The sequence below is a fragment of the Notamacropus eugenii genome, chromosome 4, assembly GCF_028372415.1.
Source record: "Notamacropus eugenii isolate mMacEug1 chromosome 4, mMacEug1.pri_v2, whole genome shotgun sequence".
NCBI lineage: Eukaryota > Metazoa > Chordata > Mammalia > Diprotodontia > Macropodidae > Notamacropus > Notamacropus eugenii.
Genome location: NC_092875.1, coordinates 34,627,220 through 34,648,499, shown reverse-complemented (window position 1 = coordinate 34,648,499; position 21,280 = coordinate 34,627,220). Strand labels below are relative to the sequence as shown.

Below are 21,280 nucleotides of genomic sequence, written 5' to 3'. Positions count from 1 at the left end.
TTTAATTGGAATCCAGTTAAGATACAGATGTCCTAATTAATGTATTTTCTATCAAGACTGATTAAAATGTACATTGTCTCCTTAATTTTATAAAAGTCATTTTTAAGTCAAATTAGTGAAAACCAAATCAGTAAAAATACATTATAAATATATAAAAACAATTTTAATAAGCCTACTCAGTAATATGCTGCTATCTGCACCAACTTAAACCTACCTCTTCTGGCATAATTGGAATCCATGTCTTTGAACTGCACCACAACAAAGTCTGAACACTTGAACAAAATCCTCTCCACGATATCTTCACGCTTTGGCCCAGGGCTGGAGTCTGTTGTTTTCTTATGAGCAGCATCAAGCACTAAATCACACTAAAATTGAAAATAGAAGTATTAAAACGTGTTAAAAATCAAATTGCAGATAGATTTTACAATGCACTTTGTCAAGGTGGGGAGGGGATGAGGGGATTGGCCTTAATTAACTTGTCTCAACAGTACATGAAAAATCATTTACTCCCTAGCCTAGGTCAATGGTCCGATCTTTCCTTAAGAGTTAATAAATACTTGAACCCAGCTCTTCTGAAAACAACTCAAATTTCCAATATGACAAGCCTACTTCTCTGGGAGACAGAAATAAGGTCATCAATGTTGAAATACTTTTGCTCTGATTAGAGAGGCTGCAAACTAGGAGTGCAGAATCAAACAAATAAGAATGTAAAGTACCTACTAGGCTACTAGGCATTGTGCTAGGTCCTAGAGAGCACATCAACTGTACAAAAAATGAAATAATCCTGACTTGTGATGAACTTACATTCTAGCAGGGGAGACAAGCATACATAAAATTATGTGGAGCATAAAGATTAAGTGAATAAATACAAATATATACAGAGTAATTAAATAAAAGGTAATCTGGGAGGTAGGATACTAGGAGAGGAGAAATAGGAAAGTTTTCCTAAAGAAGCCAGCGTCTTGTTGCATCTTCAAGCAAGAGGCAGGGATAGTGAGACAGAATTCCAGGCCTGGAGGTGGCCAGTGAACATTGCACACTCAGTCAACCACTGTCACTCTATTAGAGATTATGCTTAAAAGTTATTCTTGTTTTTTAAATACTGCAAAACACAAAGACTAGGACAGAGAACAGTATCAGAAACTGAAATCCTACCACATACAGAATTTTAGGTTTTAAATACATACATAAGATAAACAATCTTACCCAGATGATTACAAAATGCTTTATTTTTCATACCCCATCTCACTCCTAACAATATATGTACATGTATGTATACATATATGTGTATTGCGTATAGTCAAGTAGGACAGATCAAGAGATTGGCCACATAAGAGTACGAATGATTGGTTCTATAGCTGTAGTTCAGATTTGTGCTGAAGATATATCTTTATATCCTTTGCAAACTGAAAATTAAATAGACTTTTGAAGCAAACTGTGAGACATAATTTAGCTTGAACTAGATATACAACACAAGAGAAAGCCATCTATATAACTGAACTCTTATGTGGACCTTGACCACCCAGAACTCTTGAGCACTGGACATTCAAAGATTACTCACAATATGAAACGTGATGATACCCTTTACTTAAAATTGTTATACTAAACCAAAATGAAATATAGTATTTTAATCAAAGAACTGTAATAAGGCTGCTCAACAAGAGTAAAATTAGAGAATTTTAAACCAGGAATGCCTACTTTTGTTTGAATTCAGTGGACCTGCTTCAGTTTTTCCCTCTGAAAAAACCTGAGGCATGAAGGCTATCATCTGCAATTTTCCCACGCCAATGGCATTGTTTTTTTCAAAGAACACCACAGGTTAAAGTATACAAAACTATTAAGCAGGCTTTCCCATTATTTAATACATTATGCTAAAACAGATCTCAAAAAAAAAAAATCTTCCACAATATTGAGGTAGAGGGGGAAAAGTGCCTTAGTTAATAAAGGTTGGACAAACAACTAAATTGAACGCCAACCCTAACCAAATCTTTTAAAATAAAAAAGCATGGTAACCTGTGGCTGCAATTAGGACCAAAACAAAGTAAACATAATCATGTTCTTTTAAGCTTAACTAATCTGTATAATTCATTTATAGCCATTCATGATCAAAATTCTCCAGCTGATAAAACCAACTTAAAGAGGACAGTTAATGGTACATGTTAAAAAAGAGATGATAGGAAAATCTAAGACAGTAGACAACTAGTTATCCCTTCCACATAACAGGGGTTATAGGAGCTCAGTGCCCCCGTGATCTGGAAAATCTGCATAAAAAATTTTGGCCCTCCCTTCATATCAGAGAAGTCTAAGTTCCTTCTTTTTTTTCATGGGGTGTTTACAGGACCTTACTGTAAAATTTGGGTTGATACTATACAATACCATACATACACTTCATGCATTTCTGAGTTTCTAAACTTTTTGTCTCGTCTGCTGGCTTTTGAGTGTCATCTGTGGCTTCTACAGAACACCTCAAAAATTCCCATTTAATTTCTTATACTGACCCACGATTTATCGAAACCTCAATGGAGAAGCTGCAATGTGGAAGGGATAACCATATTACTCATGGGTAGCTTTCTTTTGAGATATGCAATCAAGTCTGTCCTTTCTCTTTTCCTCTTATTCTAAGAAAAGACTGTTTTAGTTACAGAGATAAACTTCTTGGGTTTCCTAAGTGTCCCATCTTCCCAAGAAGATTCTGTTAGATTGTGAGTTCCACAATGTCACAGACTGACTTCGCTTTTCTTTGTTTGCCCAGCACTTAGCACAGTGCCTGGCACATAGTAACATACTGATTGATAACAGCTTTTCACTTTGTTGGTATCTGTATAACAGAATCCTAGACTCATTTTTTTGTCTAGAAATCCCTAAGATTAAGGTTCAGTCTTGTGCCTGCTTCCCTTTTCAACTGTGTGGTAAGTGCACACTTATGAACAACAACCTCTCACTCATTTCAGCATTAACCATTGTGAATGCAGCTTTGTCCCAACAAATTATTGATTGTTCAGTCATTTTTCAGTTATGTCCAATTCTTCTGACTCCATTTGGGGTTTTCTTGGCGGTTTGCCATTTCCTTCTCCAGCTCATTCTGCAGATGAATTAACTGAAGCAAGCACAGTTACGTGATGTGCCCAGGGTCACAGTCTGAGGCCAGATTTGAACTCAGGAAGATGAGCTTTCCCAACCCCAAGCTCAGCACTCTTATCTACTGCATCACCAAGCTGTCCACTGAGAGTATGCATTTATTCTTTTGGGAATTAGCTGTTCATGTTCATGACCATTAACCTACTGGAAATGGTTCTTAATATATTTCTATTAATTTTTTATATAACTTAGAACTTTAAGAGATGGGGGAGTCAGATTTTCTCCAAACTGTTACATTTCTGGATCTAATTGCTTATATTTTGCTGTGTAAAAGCTTTTCAATTGTATGTAACCAAAATTACATATTTTATCTGTTATGACTATCTTTATCCTTGTTTAGGTGAGAATAAATGAGAAAGATACATCTCTTCCTTTTTTGTACAGTTTGTAAGTGATATGACCCTCTATATTTAGGACACGAATATAGTTGGAATTTGTGTACGCTCAATAAATGGTTCTGGGCTAACCTTAATTTCTGCTGGGTGACTTTTCAGTTTTCTCAGCAATTTTCTTACATTCAAAAATAATCTTTACCTTCCAACACATTACTATTGAACTGCATTGCTTCTAGGTGCTATTTACTTCCTCTGACCAATTTTATCAGGACCAAACTTTTAATGATTACTTTATAGTACAATCTGAAATCTAGTACTACCAGGACCTTTCCATTCCTTAAAAAAAAAACAAAACAAAACTTATTTCTCTTGAGAATCTTAATTCTTAAATTCTGCTATTTTGAATAGATTTACAAATAAATCCAAGGTAGTTTGAATAATATGACATCAGTTCTATAAGTTGATCTGCATATTTATCACCATTTTTATCATAACGACACAGCTCAACCTTGATCAGTTGATATCACTCCAGTTGTTCAAGACTTCCTGTATTTCTGTACAAAAGGTTCTGCAGTTGTCCTCATGTAAGTACTGGGGGTGTTTTGGTTGGTGGACTGCAAGCCCCATTATATATTCTTTAAGTTTGAATGGCATGCCTTTTTCTGTCTCTTCAAGACAGGCTTTTTTAGTAACACAAATAAGCTTACATGTGTGAGCTTATAGCCAACTACTTTACAGATGTTATTGTTTCCATTAAATTTTTAGTTGAATCTTTAATATTCTGTAATTAGACCATTATATATGCAATTAGTAATAATTCTGTTTTCTCTTTACCTATGCAGAGATTCTCAATTTTATTTCCTTGCTTACTGAGGCAGGTGGGTAGTGCAGTAAATAAAACACTGGGCCTGGAGGCAGGAAGACCTGAGTTTAAATCCTGCCTCAGAAACACTTCTACCTCTGTGGCCCTGAGCGAGTCCCTTCATCTGTTTGCCTCAGTTTCCTCATTTATAAAATGTGGATACTAACACTGCCTACCTCCCAGGGTTGTTGTGAAGATCAAATGAGATATCGGTAAAGCGCTTAGCACAGTGCCTTGTAAACAATAAATATTATGTAAATGTTAATTATTATCATTAACGTTATTGTTGCTAATATTATTATTATTACTATGCCTAGAATTTTCTAGAACATTAAATAAAAGTAATGACACCAGACACCTATCCATGCTCTGCCTCTGATCTTATTAGAGTATTCTAATATCTCTTCAATGCAGGGATAATGTTAGCTCTCAGTTTCTGACAGACACTTTTTATCATTTTAAGGAAAGACTTATTTATTCAGGTAATGACCAAAATTTTAAAGTTGGTGAAAAAATATATCTAGTAATATAATTCTGACTTGTGGGGGGTTGGAAGGTGATTAGAGTCAATTATATTTATACTTTTTCAAATACTGAACAATGCTCACATTGTAGGTACAAATCCAACATGATCACAGGGAATAATCACTTTAATTGTTTAAACTCATTTCTATTATTTTACTGAATATTTTCACAACAATACTCACAAGATACTAGTCCACAGTTTTAGTTTTCTTTGATTAATCTCTCCCTGGCTTAGGTGTCAGTTAGCATTTGTAGAGTGCTTCAGGTTTCATAAACCACTACACATGTTATCTCATTTAATCCTCAAAATAACAGTGTGAAGCGGACCCTATAGACATGAAAAGTGCCATGTCCAAGGTCAACAGCCATTAAGTGTCTGAGGCAAGAACTCATCTCTTCCTGACTTCAAGTCCAGGACACTATCCACAGTGCTACTTAGTTGCCCCAGAAAGGTCAAAGGTCAAAACTGTAACATACTAAATTCAAGAATCTTAATTATATGTCAGTTAAGCAGCAACACTGCGAATGCACAGTAGTTTAGAAATTACAGTGTCTGGAGAAAACAAACAAAATAGAAAAACAGGTTTTCTTCCATTACCTTAGGACTATATGTTTTAAAAACTCCTTCATATACACCTCCATTTTTCACTTGTACTTCACATTTGGATCCCTAAAAACATAAAATAAAAAAATCAAATAAGATATCTATAAAACCATGAAGTATGACTTTTATTTAGTTTGCATGTTTCAAAAGAGGTAACTAAAATCTATCCCAGTAGATAAAGGACTTTGATAAGATATGGTGGGGGGGAAGAGCATCTGTGGATCTTATTGAATGATTCAGATATAAAGAATATATTTATCTAAAAGTAAGTTGGCAGCATATTTGTCAGTTTAAATAGTTTGTACAAATACTTCCAATTTAAATTTATTTTAATTTGGCAATATAAGGGATAGGAGAGTGTGAACCACTGTCAAGAATACCAAATGCCAACCTTTGTAAAAGACATCAGGAATAGAATAGTTTATACTGTGCTATACATAGTACTCCTAATCTAATCTGCTTTCAAATTGCCTTGGTAAACATCACTCTTACTTTTCCTTAAAGACCCAGATGAAGTAATGGTTTCAAGTATCTTTTCACACACATTGCAATTTCACAATTCACTGTACTTTCATTATGCCACCAAAAACACAATTTTAAGAAATACTGTGAAAACTTACAACAACTGATGTAAGTATATGAACCATTCTCATATTCGCATAGATGCCATCAAAAGAAATCTGGAATGTAAAAAGAATGATTGGAAAAACATATTTGTTTACTTTTATCAACTGTAATATAGCTCGGAAAATTTTATTTAGATTATAAATTAAAATCAAGGTTCCTGTTCTATTGAAGAATTATAGAAGCTCACATATTCACAAGTAAATTTATACAAATGAATTTTAGTGTTAGGTATCGATCACATGAAAACTGCATAGGATATAAAGAACAATTATTTTTTGAACTTTGACTTTACCCTCTTTATCCTCGTTTCTCTCAAAGCTACCATCTCCTGAACCAAAAAGAAATCCAAAGTCCGAGTAACCTCCTATCCCATTAAGTAGAATTAATATTTCTCATAGTGACAATCTGTACTTGTTAGAAAAAAGGTAAATTTATTAGTATTTGAGACATCTCACTTAATCATATTGAAGCTACCCTAAAACTGACAAAATCTGTGACCAGAAGGCTCTTTTCAATGAAGAAAGATAAAAGGGGAGAGAGATGAGCTGACTGTTTAAAGAAGGTATGTTAGCATTTATAAACCAGAATGAGTTCAAAATACTACGATTTCAATTGATAGTTTTTTTCCCATATCTATTCCTGATTTTTCCTTAATCCTAACTCCTAATCTAAATTTGTCTAGTTTAAGCAAAGGATTATAAAGATTTTCTCTATTTTATGGATCCAAGTACTATGTTCTCAGATGATGTTAGATAAATGACATGATAAATTAAAAAATATAATCATTAACTAGCTCTGTATACATCTGAATTACAAAATGTGAAATTGGTATGACTGATCATTTTTCTTTCAGCTAAAGTTTATAATTTAAGTCAATGAAATTTAATTTTTATTTAATTTGTTTCCTAAAGCAAATTAAAATATTCATATTTACTTACTGTAGACTGAGGAAGTCCTTTGCCACTGCTTCGGCCCCTGAAAAGATTTAATATGTGTTAAAAATGCAATAGGCTACAAAGAAATTAGAAATATTAAATATTAATAACCCAGCTAAAGTTAAGTTATAGGAAGAAAAAATACATGCTTACAAGAGAGGTTAAAACTTTTTGTCTTTTGATAAGGGAAAACTGAGGAGTAAGGAAGACAGTCAAGTCAACAAGCATTTATTTATTAAGAGTCTATTATGTGCCAGACACTGTGTTAGAAACACAAAGGAAGACAAAAAAAGTCCTCCTTCTCAAAGAGATCTCACAGTCTTAACAGTGAAAACATATCAACAGCCATGGGCAAACACTAGACATAAACGGGATAAGCTGGAGCTACTCAAACAAAGGGAATCAGGAAAGGCCTCTTTATTGTAAGAGGTAGGATTTTAGTTAGGACTTGAAGGAATTCAGAGAAGTCAGAGATGAAGAGGGAGGAAGAGCACTTCAGGCATGGGAACAACCAAGGGACACAGTCTGAAGATCGAATGTCTTCTTCAAAGCAAAACAAGAAAGCCAGAATGACTGGATTCTAGGACAATGGAGGGCAGGCATATGGGAGAGAATGCAGTAAGGTGTGAGAAAGCTAGAAAGGCAGCAAAAGGCCAGGTTACAAGGGGCTCTGAATACCAAACAAGGTTTTAAGAATGAAGGCATTAGGGAACCACTGGATTTGATTAATAGCAAATATTTATTCAGCTCTTTAAAGTTTGCAAAGTGTTCTACAAACACTATCTCATTTGATCCTCACAACCATCCTGCTAGGCAAATGTGATAAGCCCCATTATCTCTCTTAATGTAACTATTTTACAGGTGAGGAAACTGAGACAGAGGTTAAGTGACCTGCCCAAGGGGCAGGAATCCAACTCCTGAGCTCTACCCACTACATCATCTAGCTGATTCTAACTGAATGGGACTGTGTGTGAGCACACATGCGAGTGTATAAGATACATCACACTTTCACTTTATGAAAATCAATTTGACAGTTAAGTGGAGAAGTGACTGGTGGGTAGAAATTTGAGGCAGAAAGCAAGCAAAAGACTATTATAATAGTCCAGTTAAGTACTAGGATGGTGGAGAGTTCTGACAGCTATCAGAGGAAAGTGGGGAAAAGGGGTATAAGAGCAATGCGAATGAAGGCAGAAACATTATTTGGCAGTAGGAGGGAAATGGAAGAGTTGAGAGGGACACCCAAATTGTGAGTCAGGCTAACTAGGAGAATATTGGTAATCTCCTCTGGAATAACAAAGTAAGGAAGAATAGAGGGTTGGGGAGTTCATTTCTGGATACTTTGAGTCTAAGTCCTATGCTTATACTCCAATTAAGATATCTTAACAGAAAGTCAGAGATGCAAGACTGGAGGTCAACAGAGAGATCAGGGTTGCATACACAGTATCATCAGCAAAGAGATGATAATTGAATCCATGGGAACTGATAAGAGCAAAATGCAACATAGGAGAGAAAAGGGCACAGGACAGAACCCACAGGTGGCAGATGCAACATTTATGGAAAATATAATATAGAAGACTGAAAAGGAGCCATCAGACAGGTAAGAAGTAGAACACTTGAAGATGATATAAAAATCAAAAATCAAATGACCTTTTTTTGGGTGCATCTATAATAATATGGTAGAATAGGTTATGGGAACTGATTAGACAGAGGAACTGAAAGTGAGATGATTTGAGGGAATGTCAATATAGATGTTAACATATCTTACTAGTCGGTATAAAGCCAAGCACTGACCTCACTGAGGAAGGAAGCGGACAAAAGGACACAGACCAGCTGACAAAGTTATACCTCAAAGGAGAAGAGATTGCTGAGTGATGGTGGTAGGCACAATGTCTCCAAGTAGCAATGGGGAGCCGGGAATAGTGATTCCTTTACCACAAACAGTAATGAAGGGAGTATAAGAAAAAGGGTAGTCAAGGCCTGAAAAGCAGCCAGAGAAGAAATGTAACCAAGAGACGGAAGCCAAATTTCAGTGTCATAAAACTGAAGGAGCACAAGAGGCAAGCAGATCCAGACCGTGAAGGGTGGAGGGAGGAAGGAGTAAGGAAACAGGCACCTGGGAAGGTAAAAAGGACTTGTACATCTGCAGTTTTGAAGTCTGAATTACTCTGAATTACTGAGTTAGAGAGAGTGTAAGGGGGAAGGAAGTATGCTATGTGTTGAAGAATCAGTGTACTCTAGGCAGAGTATCAGTGGCGAGGGTCATTGAGGGAAGCGGCAGGTCATTAGACCTATACAATAATTATTGAAGGTTTAACCTCTTCTCTCCATTTGCACAGCCATAATCTTAATTCTAGCAGGCATGCTCCTTCATCTGGAGCTGGGGTGGCGAACTCAGCCTTTTGACTGAGTCCAAGTTTTACAGAACAAATTCTTTTATTAAGGGGATTTGTTCTGTGAAGTTGGATTCAGTCAAAGGGCACACTCTCTCCTCCTCACACAGCTAATAAATTTAAAGAGGGATCTGAACTCAGGTCTTCCTGACTCCAGGTCCAGCATTCTGACCATTTCATATATACTTATATGTTATCTCCCCCACTAGAATGTCATAAGCTCCTGTAGAGTGGAGATCTTTTCATTCATTATAGTGTATCCTCACCATTACTGTAGGTGATTAATAATTGTTCATTAATCAACTGATTTTAAAAATAACTGACTTGGTGATTTGCTAAGGCGAGCTAACAATCAATTTCTTAAATCTGTTCCCCAAATTCCAAAATAGAGACATGTTTATTCCTTCATAAGGATTTTAAAGGAAAGGGTTCTTTTTTTTTCTAAACAACTGAAGGCTCACTTTATCTTAACACACTTGCATTAATTTTGTTTGTACAAAAGTTTTTCAACTTCACATAATCTAAATTATCTATTTTATCTTTTATGACTGAGTCTATTCCTGGCTCAGCTGTTTATCTTAACTACTGAAATGTCTCTAATCTGGTTCTTTCATCATTTTTGAAGATGTATTACCTTTTAACATCCACCTCAAATATTCACATGGACTATCTGTGCCCAACCTATGGTAGAGCATTCCGAGCTCATTTTGGTCTGATCAGCCACAGTTGGACACACTGAAATTTCACTTTATCATGGTGATGTCATTTTGGTCCTCTTTGAGAACAAAGGACAACAACCCATCAACTAACTAACCTTTAACATTTAAGGTCCAGTATCCATTTTTAGCTTATCGTGACATGTGGTATATGGACCTCAAGAGGCAATTTCTGCCGAACTACTTTCTAGTTTTCTAAGAAATTCTTATCTACAAATAATTTGGATCTTCAGATTTATGAATGAGTAATTCAGTTTAATTTTTTCTAATTCTCCCTATCTAGTCTGTTCTAGTGTTCTCCTTTTCCTCTTTTAACTTGTAACAGTTTCAATGACTGCTATTTTATAGTATAACTGGAGGTCTAAAAGTGCTACTGCCTCTTTATTTCTATTTTTTTAAAATTATCCTAGAGATTGTAGATCTATATTTCTTACCAATGAATTTTTATATTTCACTTAGCTTTACAAAGTTTATCTCAAGAAGGTTAGTCAAAAACAGAAGATATATGGGAACAGAGATAGTGAGGATGGATGGATCAAGTGATGGATTTTTGAGTATGATGAGACCATACATGTTTGGAGGCAGCAGGAAAGCAGCCAGCAGACAAGGAAAGGTAGGCAGTGATTTTGGGAATGACGGAGAGGGCAATGTACTGGAGAAATTGGGAGGGAGTAAAATCACTCAAGAGACTCAACTACTAGGCTTATCATACCCCAAGAGGGTCATTACTAAGAAAAAAGTACCCATATACACCAAATATTTATAGTGGTATTTTTTTACAACAGCAAAGAACTGAAATAAAAAAGTGAATGCCTGCCCCAAAACTGAGAAATGGCAAAACAGTTACATAAATGTAATGCAAGATCACTGAGCTGTAAAAATTGATGAATATGATGAATACAAAATCATGGAAAAGAGCTACACGAACTGATGCATATTGAGCAGAGATAAAAATATATATGTAAATTTTTGTGTATATACACACTTACACAAACGCATGCACAGTGACCCCAACAGTATAAAAACAAAGACCACAAAAAAAAAAATCAAAAGTCAATGTTACAAAATCATAAACAAGCAAGGCTCCCAAGAAAAGAAAGGAGAAGACAGCATCAACCCTTAGGGAAGAAGGGAAGGGAGGAAGCATTTATACAGCACACACCGTAACAGCCACGTAGCGAAGATGGGAGGTCCAAAAGTATAGTACACTGCATATATTTTCAGACTTTTGTCATTTATTCATCAGTTTTGCCAATTTTGTCTTTTAAAAAATTTGTTGTTATCCTTTGGGAAGGGAAAGGATACTGGGGGAAATTCTGACAATAAAAAAATCTCAAAGCATCAATAAAACCTTATTTTACAAAAAAAAAACTATACTAAAAGATGCTCCCTATCCCTAATTAGAGAAATGTAACAACCATCAGATGAACAAAGTTATTAACAAAGGAAATGACAAATCCTGAAGGTGCTACAAGAAAACTATACACCAATACAGTTACTCAAGCTGTCAGTTAGTCCAGCCATTCTATAAAGTCATTTGGAACTCTGCCCCTAAAGTTACTAAACTCTGTATACCCTCTGACCCAGAAATATGATATCAAGGAAGAACAGGACACACAGGTACAAAAGGAGAGCAACTGTTTGGTGGCAAAGTACTAGAAATAAGGAAATGCTCCTCAACTGGGGAATGACTGAACGTTAATGCGTATATATGCATGTAATAAAATATTATTGTGCTGTGATAATTATAAATTATGTATATTGTAATTATGATATAATTATCTCACCTATCAAATAAGATGATATATGTAATGCACTTAGCACAGTGTCTGTCTATACAAAGTTTAGTTGTCGTCATCATCATCATCACTATTAAATGATGAAGGGATTGTTTCACAGAATACTGGGTGGACTCGTACTGATGCACAATGAAATGAACAGAACCAGGAGAACAATTTATATAACAATAATACCGTAAAGACAAATAACTCTGGGAGACTTAAGAACTGCACACAGCTCTGACAGAGAGGCAATGGCCTGAGAATGAAGACTGCCAAGACATGTATTTTTTGGAAATAGCCAGTGAAGGAATTTGTTTTGCTTGACTATTTCTATTTATTACAAAAGTTTTGTTTTTTTCCCCAATGAGGTGAGGGAAGGAAGATGGGGAAGAGAATGTATGTGTGTGTGTGTAGATGTATAGATATACATCTACACACATACACATATATACATATGTACGTATATATAATTCATTGAAAAAAATTAAATCTAAGCAAAAGGCAAGTGTAAAATCTGCAAAATGGGAATGATGACGATTAGCTGCTAGTAAGAGAGACAAGAAGAAACCTCCCTTATCCCCACCTGCCATTTATTTGTAGAGGTAAGAAAAACTACAGATGTAGCCAATACTGACAAGCTTTTTCCTTATATTGGTTAATTTTGTTTAATTTCTCCATGGTCCCCTGCTACCATCTTTTCATTTCCACCTCCATTTTATTCTTTGTTATAGGGAAAGGATCTTTGGAAAAGGGAGAGAGAACGGAAAAATTGGGAAAGGTAGGTGATGCAAAAAGATATCCATTTTAAATTTTTAACTGAATGAGATTATCACCAAGAGTGCCCCCCTCCAAAAAAAAGAAATATACTTCTCTTTTCAGTCTTTACAGAGACAGGGGACTATAAGACAGACCATAGTGGATAGAGCACTGGACTAGAGTCAGGAAGATCTGAGTTCAAATTCAGCCTCAGATATTTACTAGCTGTGTGACTCTGGGTAGGTATGCTGTTTTCCCAACTGTAAAATGAGTTCTGGGGATCAAATGAGATAATATTTGTAAAATGCTTATTGGCACGATGCCTGGCACATAGTAGGTGATTAATAAATGTATGTTCCTTCCCTTTTGGTATGGAACATTGCAGAAACAACATCAGATTTGGTTAATGTGTTTAACTCCATAGGTTTCCTCTATTTTTAAAAATTCTTTATTAAAACGGATAGCTATCTGTGAGGGGAGGAGGAAAGAAATCTATTAGGAAATGTGATATCCAAACAAATCACCAACAAACAAAAAATAAGAAAAAGTTTTTAATTTAAAAATTTTTTAAATTAGGGATAGGTGAGATGTGAAAAGCACTTTCACTGCCATAAAAGAAAAATGCATTCCTCTCCCTATCTCCCTTAATCTGAGATCTCCAATTTATCCCGTCTCTATATTATTTGTACAGTTATTTTGCATGTTATCTCCCTGTTCAGTTGTGCCTGACTCTTCATAAACATACTGTCCATGGGGTTTTCTGGGAAAAGATACTGGAGTGGTTTGCCATTTCTGTCTCCAACAAATTAAGGCAAAAAGAGGTTAAGTAACTTTCCCAGTATTAAGTATCTGAGGTCACATTTGAACTGGGGTCTTCCCAATTCTTTTGTTGTCTCCCCTGCTGAAGACTGTCTTTTGCCTGTCTTTAGCACAGTGCCTAGCATACAGTAGGCCTGCAGGTGTGGAAGAGATGTCTCTAGCATCTCTTTCAAATCTTAATCTATAATCTAAAATCCTCTCTAGTCCAGTTTTCAATAAATTTAAGGAATTCCGCCCCCCCAAAAAAGCTTACAAGAGACACATTACTGAAATATTATTTTGGCATTTCTATCATCAAAATGAAGTTATAAAGTCAAGTATTTTTGGCTACTTCCAAAACAACATACTCATTCAATATTCACAGTATGGGGGAGGGGGGGAAAGTATATTTTTTCTTTGACAAGCTAGTCAAACTGCAAAAAAAAATTTATTATTACAAGATTTTTCTAATGCAATGGAGATGTCTTAAAGAAACCGTGCTGTTTTTTTAACTTTGATTAAAAAAATTTTTTTTAAAGGTCTTTGAAATAGTCTTATAAGAAATACACATTTTGTGGGAGCAATGGAAATGAAGTAGATGTCCCATCAACTGAGGAATAGTTTAAAGAACAACTGGGGTACATAAATGTACTGAAATGCTACTGTGCCATGAGGAAGAGGGAATATTAAGAATTTAGAAGCATGGAAAAGACTTATATGAATTGATACAGAATGAAGAAATCAGAACCAGGAAAACAATAAAGACTACAAAAAAAGTAAAGAGAACAACAACAAAAAGCTGAACTAAAAAAAAAAAGAACTAAATAAAAGATAGACAGTCTAATAGGGAAAGAAAACACCTGCCAAGTCAAAGGGGGAAAATGGGGATACACAGGAGAGAGGATGTCCTATACAGGGGGCATGATGAAGTCCAGAAGAAGGCAATCAGGGTGGCAAATGATGAGATGCAGTGGGTGAGAAATTGTTGAGTTGACTGTCCTAGGCACACACACGCCCTTAAGTAAAGGATCTGGGAACCCCCTCTTCATTTTCCCCCCTCTACACTTTCCAACCAGACAGAGGGACGAGCCTTAGGGAAAGGTACTAAGAAAGTGGTTTGAAGGCAGATGTGATCTTGAAGGATGGTGAAATTCTGATTAAGGATAATAATTTCCACATAAGTCTAAATTGAATGCGGTTGGCAAATAAAAGTGTTCTATTATCACAGAAGAGTTTTAGAGAAGCAGAGGGTTAAATGATCTCTGAAGATAGATGAAGCACATTTCATATTAATACACATTTATCTACTTAGTTCAAAGTAACTACTGATTAAAGTCACTTAAAGCATTTTAGAGAGAGGATTTAGAAACAAAAGAGATCTTAAATATCATCTAATTCAACTCTCTCATTTCCTAGTTGAGGAAACTGAGGCCCAGAAAGAAATAACAACTTGACCAATGCAATACAGGTAGGATGTGTCAATCAGAATTTGAACAAAGGTCTTCTGACTCCAAATTCAGGGCTCTTTTCACCACGTCATGCTGCTTGTTTTACATGCTGTGACACTGACTTGGTTTGAAATTTGCTCAAGCTTACTCTCAACATCCAGAAGATTTCTCTGCTGTGTGAGTACTGGCACAGGAAAGCAATATCCACAGAGAAGATTGCTATGTACTCATCCTATGAATCCATAAAGTGAACACTCTCTACCTCTTCTTCTGTATTACAAACACATCTTCTTAGCTTCCAATGGCACACTGGTCCATAAATATTAGATGTTTAATAAATGCTTGTGGATTAACTGGCATCTATACTACTCCACAGCATTACTACTAAAATTTCCCTCCTTTATCAACTATCACTTTACAGAGCTCTACATTTTGAATCAATCTTGCTAATTAGCTGTTTGTAGGAGATAAGCCGATTAATTTTGCTAAGATTCAGAATCTTAACCACTATACACTGACACAAAGTGACACTGTATATAGGATTATTTTGCCAGTTTTAAAACACTGCATACTATCTACTGTGCTTATTATGTTAAAATGCTTTTTGCATAAATTTATGTAGAAGATATGAATTGACATGTGAAGAGCCAGAGAGAAGGACGTTTTTTTCTAAAGTCTTTTCGCATGGGGGTGGGAACTTATTTCCCCAGTTTCCAAAAAAAACAGACAGTCATTTCTGGGACCTCAAATTATATGATTGATGTAGACAAAGAATCTAGGTAATATTCAATCTGGTTTTTGTGACTTTTAACTTCTTAAAATCATCAATGGAGAAAAAAATTACAATTCCCCAGCATTATACTGATTATATAAAAATCTAATTACTATGCCTTTGTCCCAGGAATTTTGCAATATGGCAATACTGACAGTCACGAACCTTTAGCTTCTTAGGACAAAGCTGTCACAAATACCTTCAATCAATTAGCAATAAAGTCTTTACTGAATACCTATGTGCTAAACAATGTGTTAGATTCCATGGGAATACAGAAAAAAATAAATCAGGAATCCTACCTTCAAAAGCTTAACTTCTAGTTGGCCAAATACAGATAATATAAATAAATAGCACAATGCAAAACATGACATTACAGTAAGACTAAAGTTTGGCATTTTGCCAATCTATTCAAACATTGCCTAAAAAGTCATTCCTATTTCTTCAACGCCTTAGTCGGAAGGGACCTTAAAGATGACTTTACTCAAATTCCTTCAATTTAAGGGTGAATGAAGATGAAGCCCAGAGAAGCTGACTTGTTGCTCAATCTACTCTAGTCACACAAATCCAACCAAGGTCTTCTAATATCTACATCTAGTGTTCTTTCCACTCTCTGCCCTGCTGCTTCATGTCTTCTCTTAGTCCCTCTTTCTGATGTTAAAGATTTTCTCTCTCCTTATTACGCTGAAGTGCTGAAGGAGAAAGAGGCTCTTGAAAAGATCTGTTCTTCGCTAAACCTTACAGAGTTAAGAAGGAATGTCACAACTAGAACAATCCTCAGAACATTCATCAGTTCCCATCAGTCAACGAACATGCCAATAAATAGCCATGCAATCTTGAATAAGTCACTTAACCACTTTAGGACTTCGTTTTCCTACTCTGTAAAATGAGAGGATTTGACTGAATGAAAATCTCTCACTTCTAAGATTTATAAAATTCTCTCCCCAGAGTACCTCGAATAGGTAATAGAAGTAGCATAATCTCCCCTTATAAATGCAGCAACAGGCTCAAAAAGGTGAAGCTATTTGCCCATGATCCCACCAATTGGTGGGGACAGAGTATAAACATGTCTCTTCACTCCAAGCCTCATCGCCTTAGAAGATCTAAGGCTCCTTCCAGCTCTAAAAATACCCACAGCAGAATCCACACCTGTCATTTCTTCCATCTAGTGGTGAAGAGAGTAACTGCAAGCTTTGGCCTCCACTCAAAACTGGAGAAAATAGTCACTTGCTCTCTCATAGTCACTATTCAGTTTTCAAGATCTCCCAAAGAGCAGGCTTGCCTCCAGGTGCCATGTTATGTAGCACAGTTTCAAGACAGCGTAGGAGTCTATATAAAAGAAGACTAAGTAGCGAAGGAAGGTTTCAAGGAAGATTCTGGGTTTCAACAGATTTGGATAATCTGGTGAAAGGGAACAACACAAGCAAAGCCACCAAGGAGAAATTGAGCACAAGTAGTTAAACTGTCCTATGTGGCAGGTAACAAGTAGGAAGGGAGCACATTATGGAAGGTTTTCAAAGTGAAACAGGCTATCAAACAAACATGAAAACAGTACTTCAAACAACCAATAAAAGAAATGCAAATTAAAACAAACTAAAATTTCACCTCACTCCTATTCAATTGGCAAAATATTGTAAATTTTACAAACTAAAGGCTGTTTCCAGAACAGTGAACTGGTGCAACCACTCTGGAAGAAAATTTGAAGTTATTCTTTTAACAAAAAAGTCACTAAATAGTACATTACATAACCTCTGACCCAATGACACCACTACCATGTGTACATCTCCACCAGATAGTCTACCACCCAAGAGCAGTGGCAGAAAGGTCCTATCTATATTAAAATATTAATATCTTTTTGTAGTAAAATTGGGTATCCATTAATGAGAGAATAAGTGAAAAAAAATTGTGGTATGTAAATGTAACGGAATATATTACCTTACAATGGACAATCATCTAACTTTTTGTATGTAGTAGCCCACCTCCCACCTCCCCTAGCACTTAAAGGAATACTTTGCACATGATAGGTAAGTGATCCAGTAAGTCACCATGGTCCCTATCTTCAGATGGTCAGGGGGCTGAGGAGAGTAAAAAGTAGTCCTAAGCCTTTTCTGGCCAAGAATAAACAGTTCCTGGCAGGGAGCACTTCAAAAAGGAGAGCTATATTCCTCTGTGCCAGCCTCAGTGCCCTTGTGTCATACACAGAAGGGCTACGCTGCACAGGACAGCTGCAGAAGCCCTTTCCAATCTGAGATGCTGACTGAATGCGGGCTGGGTCAGGTTAACAGGGAAAAAGAGGACAAATGAGGCAGATGGAAGTATTAGAGTCCAAGTTTTGATTTTTCTTTGTGTCTTTGCCCCACAGAAACATTACCATTACTTTTTCCTACATTTCCAAAATGTACATAGCTTTAAATTCCATAATTTGGTCATAATATTTCAACTAATTAACAATTTTCCACTGTTTCTTATACAGTTCCTCTCCTACTTTCATACCACTAAGTCTGAATGTGCACTTTTCTTCACTTGATAAAATCAATGACTTGACACCTGTTTGGACTAATTTCATTCATTTGAAAAACGGAACAGAGATACAACAAACATTTATTTACTCTGTAACCAGTGTCTATGTGCCTAACACAGTGCTAAGCCCTGGCAGAGTAAATAGCCCAGGTAGTCCTTGCCTTAATAAGAGGTTACAGTCTAACAAAAATAAGAACCGTTCTGCAACATGAGTACAAAGCTAGCATAAGAGGCATCAAAACAGAACACCCAAGAGCACGCAACGGAGAGGCAACGGAGAGTTCAAAGTGTGATCCGATCAGAGGAGGTTCCCAAAGAGAAGAGGAGACACCTCGCCTGAGTTAACTCAAGTGAGTGACATGAAGGTGTTCCAGACCTAAGCCTCTAGACAAGGAGGTAGAGGAACTCAAAACACAGAGCAGACAGGGAGAAAGCAGAGCCCAAGAGACAGGAGGCTGCCACAAGGGTGCAGAAAAGTGGTAGTGTGAGGGCCTGGACTCGATGGAAGTGGAAATCAAAGGAAGCAGCAGCACTACATAACTGACCGGATACCCAAAATGAGGGAGGAGAAAGATTTCAAGTTCCTAAAATGGAAACAGTGTTGGGACCAAGGATAATTAGGGAGGACTAACTTAGGGGGAAGATAGACCCTGCTTTAGATATGCTGATAGGCCAGTCAAAGAGTGACCCCACCAAGGCAGAGAGAGATGCAAGTCTGGATTCACAAAAGTCAACTATATGGAGAGGGACGAAAGCACAGACGGAAAAGTGTGGATAAGCCCTTGTCTAACACCCAGGGGCACAGAGGATGCAGCCAGGAGGGAGCCTAATCAGCCCTTGCTGCCTGCCCCACCCCCTTTAATTCTTCCAGCAAAAGAGCCCAAAGCTAGTCAGAGTGAAGTGCCGACCCTGACTCAGCAGTCACATGACATAGTCAGTGGCCATTCCCATGGGCTTCAAACACTACTGTGCTCTACTCAAAGAGGTCCCTGCTTCTATGAACAAACAGTGTTTGCTGGGTTTTTGTGACTGTGTGCACTTAGGCTTAATACCAAGCCTCAATTTCAATTCATCGACTGTGAACTTCCAATTGCTTAGTCTTGAAATAACTTCTTTCCTACTTACTAGAGTCCAGGAAGAGAATGAGAATGATGCCTGGACCACACACAGATTTAGATCTGGAAGGAATGTTACATGTTACATGTCACACAGGCATGCTTACAAGGCAGTCTATTTTACTGAGAAAAAGCTCTAACTGGTGTAACATTCAAGACAAAATTTGCTTTCTTGTGATGCTCATTTGTTATTTCTAGTTCTGCCCACCTCAGCAACACAGAGCATCATAGAGTTGGAGGGGACTTTAGATATTATCTAGTCAAAGAACCACCTCCCCACAAAAAATGATTCAGCTATGCCCAAAGATATATGTAAAAATGTGCATACCCTTTGACCCAGCAATACCACTTTTAGGACTATATCCCAAAGAAATCATAAAAAGGAGAAAAGGACCCATATGTACAAAAATATTTATGGCAGCTTTTTTTTTGTGGTGGCCAAGAATCAGAAACCAAGGGGGTGCCCATCAACTGGGGAGGGATGAACAAGTTGTGGTATGTGAATATAATGGAATACTATTGTGCTGTAAGAAATGATGAGCAGGTGGGCTTCAGAAAAACTTGGAAAGACTTATATGAACTGATGCTGAGTGAAGTGAGCAGAACCAGGAGAACATTGTACAAAGTAACAGCCACAGTGTGAGAGGACTGTTTCTGATAGACTTAACCCTTCGTAGCAATGCAAGGACCTAAAACATTTCCAAAGCACTCATAATACAAAATGCTATCCACATCTAGAGAAAGAACTAGAGTCTGAACACAGAATGATGCAGACTATTTTCTCTTTTGTTATGTTTTGGTTTTTTTCTCATGGCTTCTCCTATTTCTTTAAATTCTTCTATGCAACATGACTAATGTGAAAATGTGTTTAATAGGAATGTATGTGTAGAGCCCATATAAGATTGCATGCCATCTTGGGGAGGAAGGGGGAGAAAATTTGGAGCTTATGGAAGTGATTGCTGAAAACTGAAAACAAAATAAATTAATAAATTTGGGGAAAAAGTAATTCACCTCCCTCTCCCACACTGGGACTGGAAATGGGAATGCACCTACAATTTCATTAATAGAGTGAACACTTGGTTAAGGAAATTCCTTCTACCAAAGCAAGCTAAGGCCTTCTTATCAACTTAAAGAAAGGTGTCCAGAGGAGTGAGAGATTAAATGATCTGTCTAGAATCACATAAGCTAGTATGTGTCAGGGGCCAAGACTAGAATCCAAGTGTTGGCAGCTGGGTGTAACAGCAGATAGGATACTGGGCCTGGACTCAGGAAGATCTGACCTCAGACACTTACTAGCAGTGTGACCCTGGGCAAGTCACTTTGCCTCAGGCTCAGTTTCCTCAAAATGGGGACAATAACAGCACCTACCTCCCAGGGTTGTTGTGAGGCTCAAATGAGTGACCTGTGAAGCACTCAGCACAGTGCTTGGCATATGGTAGGTGCTTTATAACTTCCTCTTCCCTTCCCTTCCCCACTCTCTGCTGTTTGACAGTGCCTTTCATATGATAGTTTTTCAAATAACTGAAAACAACCATGAAATTTTCCAAAGTCCTCTCAAGCATCCCAGCTCCCACTTAGTGTGCTTTTTTTTTTCAGTTGGACAATGTTCTCCTTCAAGAAGAAGGAGAAGCAAAACAGCACAGAGAGAAGTCAGAAAGGCCTGGCTTACAATATCAACTCAGCTCTGTGACCATAGGCAAGTCATTAGCCTCTCCTGAGTCTCTGTTTCTTCCTCTATTCATGGAAACATTACTGCAGTTGGATCATATATTTAGAGCTGGAAGAAACCTTGTGGTCACCTAGTCCCATCAACTCCCTTATTTTACAGATGAGGAAAATGAGAAAGAGAGAAGTGAAGTGACTTGACTCAAAGTCACACGGTTGTTTTTTAAGTACAGAGGTGTGCTAACTATCGAAGCTGGAACTAGCACAGGAAGCCTGGAGAGGAAGATGTAAAGACT

At 36.9% G+C, this 21,280-nt stretch overlaps 1 protein-coding gene across 8 annotated transcripts in view; it reads right to left on the bottom strand.

Moving 5' to 3' along the window:
- The window catches only part of ATXN2 (ataxin 2), a 118,941-nt gene that overhangs the window by 83,938 nt on the left and 13,723 nt on the right, over nucleotides 1-21,280 (bottom strand). For all 8 annotated transcript variants that reach the window (XM_072600448.1, XM_072600446.1, XM_072600444.1 and 5 more), the window contains exons 2-5: nucleotides 7,030-7,066; nucleotides 6,085-6,144; nucleotides 5,459-5,530; nucleotides 215-365 (exon numbers count right to left, since the gene is read on the bottom strand). In XM_072600448.1, coding sequence (XP_072456549.1) covers nucleotides 215-365; nucleotides 5,459-5,530; nucleotides 6,085-6,144; nucleotides 7,030-7,066 — 320 coding nt within the window. The remainder of the gene's footprint in view (nucleotides 1-214; nucleotides 366-5,458; nucleotides 5,531-6,084; nucleotides 6,145-7,029; nucleotides 7,067-21,280) is intronic.